This window comes from Palaemon carinicauda, chromosome 41 (genome assembly GCF_036898095.1).
Source record: "Palaemon carinicauda isolate YSFRI2023 chromosome 41, ASM3689809v2, whole genome shotgun sequence".
NCBI lineage: Eukaryota > Metazoa > Arthropoda > Malacostraca > Decapoda > Palaemonidae > Palaemon > Palaemon carinicauda.
In genome coordinates this window covers 26,055,711-26,060,710 of record NC_090765.1, presented here as the reverse complement: position 1 = coordinate 26,060,710, position 5,000 = coordinate 26,055,711, and the positions used below count along the sequence as shown (strand labels likewise).

At 33.2% G+C, this 5,000-nt stretch overlaps 1 protein-coding gene across 1 annotated transcript in view; it reads left to right on the top strand.

The window, feature by feature from the left end:
- LUBEL (Linear Ubiquitin E3 ligase) overlaps positions 1 to 5,000 on the top strand; it is a 198,492-nt gene that overhangs the window by 196 nt on the left and 193,296 nt on the right. Inside the window, exon 2 of the mRNA XM_068364388.1 lies at positions 2,078 to 2,387. Within this exon, the coding sequence (XP_068220489.1) occupies positions 2,280 to 2,387 (108 nt within the window). The 5' untranslated portion in view covers positions 2,078 to 2,279. The remainder of the gene's footprint in view (positions 1 to 2,077; positions 2,388 to 5,000) is intronic.

Sequence of the window (5,000 nt, the reverse complement as noted above, 5' to 3'; positions counted from 1 at the left end):
ATTGGCTCATATGTTTCGTTTTTATTTATTTAGCATACCTCAGAAATGCCCTTTATTTTTCAATGACTTTATAAATATTGGCAAATGTAGTTTTAATAATATAGGTTGTGGCTTTTTCGTAACTTTTTGGTTTTTATAATAGATCTTGGCAGTCAGCAAGACAGATCCATACGAAGGCTAACAGCAGTCGTGACTCACCCAGGCGGTTCTTTTTCTGTCATTGTTACTCACTTATTGCCTTATTTTTCATGACTTTGGTTAATCCTTAATATACCCTACTCGATAGTTAACCCGATTATCTTTAGATAGCAGTTTTGTCTTGATTTGCAGAATAGCCAGTGAGCAGTCAGTTGTTATCATGTTCCAAATCTTAGATTCAGCTGTAACTTTGGTGTATTACCTGATTAGTTTGGTAAATAAAATTTTTCTGATTTATGTGAGAGCGGTTGCTCGCTGTTCCATTGTCAATATTGATGTTACTTGCGGAGAAGGCAGTGACTCGCTGGTTGGTTACACATCCTTGTCATTTCATAGATTAACTAAAGAATCATTGATTAATTGACTTAATTTTCCGGGTGAATAGGTAAAAGAATGACTTACTGACTAATTTTCAGTTTGTTCGTTAGCTTATTTGTTAACTGCTGGCATTCCTTTGGCTCAGAGCTTAATCATATTTGACAGGTATGATGAAACTGTCATAATCCAGTTCATTATTTAACTGGAGATGGTCACCACGTAGAATACTGATTCCTGTATATACTCCATGTCTCAGTATGGACGGACAAATAAAACCAAGTCAAATCAAATTTAATTTATTGAATTTGGATACGACTGCTCGTATAGCACTCGGACGTTGCTGAAACACGGTGCCTTTACTCAAGGCATTTAGACTCTTTATACATACACCATTACATTTAAACAATCATGATAACTACAATTTGCTGATCCAAACAAAAAGCTTAATAACATCAATTTAATTTCTTGTTTGTTTTATAAACGCTTGTTCGTTCCGTCCAACGTCCGAAGCTGAATGACTTGTTCACCACCTAAGACCAACCGAGCAAACTTACTGACACGCCACCTACTGGACATTCCATCCATCAAGGAAATTAATTTTCCTCTTATTCATAAATTCAAACGTGGAAAATTACATTTATTCGGGGCAAGGTTCTTTTAACACATCGATTAGTTAGCGAGTTGGTCTGCCCTTTCTTGTAATAATTAATATTGGTTTACTCTATAGGTTAGCTGGTATCTAGTTTCTCTTCCTCTTGTTCTGTTAAAGTTTTTATAGTTTAAATAGGAAATATTTATTTCAATATTGTTACTATTCCTAAAATGTTCTATTTTTCCTCATTTCCTTATTTCCTTTCCTCACTGGGCTATTTTCCCTGTTGGGGCCCCTGGGCTTATAGCATCCTGCTTTTCCAACTAGGGTTGTAGCTTAGCATTTAATAATAATAATAATAATAGTTTGTTGTTAAGGGGAAGGTATTATTTATCATCAACATTGAAGTAGACATTCAGCTTTCAAGTCGATTAGCTTCCAATATTCTGTTTGGGATATAGACCACTGTTGAGCCTTTTAGAAATTACCTTGATTATCGTTGACCAAATTGCTATCAAGATTGTATCAAGCCTTATTAAAGAACTGGTTTTATAATAGTCACTATTAGTTAGGTGGATAGATTACCGTGACACGTCCTGATGTTTAACCCGCTTGAGATAAACTGCCTTTATAAACAGTTTTATTTGAATTTTGATCATTAGTAACTTGGTTTCATGATCTAAGGAAGACGATGAGTTGATTCACCGTCAATGAATTTATTTTATGAAAACAGTTGATAGTGATTGCAAAGAAATTACCCTGAAATACTTTGAGATAATGAAGTATGATACGAAAGTTTACGTTTATGTAAAATCTGAAAATTATGTTTTCATCTGTGATTTTGGTACCGTAACATGTGCCTTGCCAATTTTCAATCATTTATTTATATCTTAAAAAAATGAAAATCTCAATCTGAAAAGAGAAAGTAACATTCAGTCCTATGATAAAAAGCTGTTAATCAATTTTCAGAAACAAATTTGTGATGGTAATATTACATTGACATAGATCCAATGTGTCACACCAGGCCAAGGACTCCCCCAGGAAGGAGTCCATAATATAACGCCTAGATTTGACTGAATCGCACATCTTTCTATCTCTGTAGCTCCTTACTCAAGATACTAGATAAAGCGAATAGATACCTTTAATCTTCCCAGAAAGGAAATACAAGGAAATGGTGGGGAAAGAAGGCATTATTAAACCCCCCAGGACTAAGTCCTATAGCAAAGAAAAGCTCTATTCGATTCTCAAACTAAAGAAAAGGCCACCGCCTCCGCCAAAGGTAAGCTTGGGATTTTGCGATTACTTTCTCGATGGTGTGGTTTTTATTATTTATTAGTCTCTCTCTCTCTCTCTCTCTCTCTCTCTCTCTCTCTCTCTCTCTCTCTCTCTCTCTCTCTCTCTCTCTCTCTCTCTCTCTCTCTCTCTCTCATTATAATGATGGATACCTTTGAATGCTTTGGACTTCCTGTGTATCTTGTGAGGATTAAGGTGACGACCACTTAAGAAAAAAAAAATCATTTAAACTTTCCCTTAGTCTACAAAGTCTCTCTCTCTCTCTCTCTCTCTCTCTCTCTCTCTCTCTCTCTCTCTCTCTCTCTCTCTCTCTCTCTCTCTCTCATTATAATGATGGATACCTTTGAATGCTTTGGACTTCCTGTGTATCTTGTGAGGATTAAGGTGACGACCACTTAAGAAAAAAAAATATCATTTAAACTTTCCCTTAGTCTACAAAGTCTTTTTTTTCCATTCCTTTTTTTATTTAAGCTGCTAGAAACTACATTAATTTTTTGTGCATTGTGTAATGCGAGAATAAATGGCTCTCCATTGTCACCAAAGGAGAATAAGATTACCCTTGTTCGAAGGAAAATATATTCACAGTACAACACAATTTTTTTCTCGACACAGTACAGCATAACTCTGTCTCTTGAATGAGCATATGTTTACTCAGCGTTCAAAATGAGAACACTCTACTTGAGAATGAGATCTGAACGTAAATAGTATACTTATATGCACTTAAATAGTCATACAGTATGTGTATATATATATATATATATATATATATATATATATATATATATATATATGTGTGTGTTTGTGTATGTATGTATGTATATACATATATATATACATATATATATATATATATATATATATATATATATATATATATATACACAGTATATATATATATATATATATATATATATATATATATATATATATATATATATGTATATATATATATATATGTATTTATATATATATATATATATATATATATATATATATATATATATATATATATATATATATATATATATATATATATATATATATATATATATATATATATATATATATATATGTATGTTTTTATTTGTGCAAATATTTGTGTGTGTGTATGTGACGACAAATACAACTACAAGAGGAGATGAAAGGAAACACGAGAGTATTAGGTCCTTAGTGGTGTTTATTCCACCATGTCCGTTTCTTTGATAAAGTTCTGTAAACACTACTAAAGACCTTGCAGGCACCTCTATTCGTGGAGGAATCTATTTTAGTTTAACAACATTTTGATTAACTTACGTTTACATCTACACGTGGATATAGTATGACAATATTTGGATCACCTGAAGATCCGAGAAAATTTGGGGGTGATGGATCTTCAGGAGGTGCTTGTGGGCTGGCGGATCTTCAGGTGATCCCGATATTTTAATGTTTTTCATGTATAGAGGGGAGAGAGAGAGAGAGAGAGAGAGAGAGAGAGAGAGAGAGAGAGAGAGAGAGAGAGTGTGATTTGTTTGGTGAAAATGTTGGTCTGGGACAAACGTGTTATAACTTTGTGGGTATTAATATCTTTACGAATGGACAACGGAAATTAAATTTCGATACAGTTGTGGGATAAGAAGATGAATTGTTGCTTGCAGATGATAATTTTGAAAGTGTTCATAAAAGATCAAGGTGAAAGTAATATGAATTAAAATAAGGATAAATAACGAGGTGGATAGTAGCTAATTCGTTTTTATATTTGGAAATACAAAACGAAAGATGGGAGAAAAAGCGAATCACAACAATCGAAACAAAGAAAAGATGATGTGTGCAAAAGACAGTTGTAAGACACACCAGCGTATGTAAGCCAAGTTGGAAGTAAGATAAACAAAATTTGAAAATTATATCGAGAAGAATTGTTTGTGGTTATCGTAATTGAAAGGAGGGATCAGTGATTTGTAATGGTGGAGAAGCATTACGAAGACTGAGGAGAGTCAGTTCTATAGACTACTCCATAGGAGCTGAAGAGATTATTATTATTATTATTATTATTATTATTATTATTATTACTATCCAAGCTACAACCCTAGTTGGAAAAGCAAGATGCTATAAGCCCAGGGGCTCCAACAGGGAAAAATAGCCCAGTGAGGAAAGGAAATAAGGAAATAAATAAATGAAGAGAACAAATTAACAATAAATCATTCTGAAATAAGTAACAACGTCAAAACAGACATGTCATATATAGACTATTAACAACATCAAAAACAAATATGTCATAAATAAACTATAAAAAGACTCATGTCCGCCTGGTCAACAAAAAAACATTTGCTCCAACTTTGAACTTTTGAAGTTCTACTGATTCAACTGATATTGGAAACGAAGGGTTTGAGCATTTAGGGAAAAACTAGAGGGTGGTTACGATCGCGATAAAGGGTTAAGTGTGATATTTTAGGGGTATTTCATGCGTTGCTGATGAATATTATGTACAAATGAATGGAGCTGCTAATGATCTGAAAGTGGCCATCACACGGTATTCATCTGTGACTTAGAAATTCCCGTGTGAATGTGATTGTAACCGCTATTGTAATTTCTCTATATATGTTATATATGATACACTAGTAAA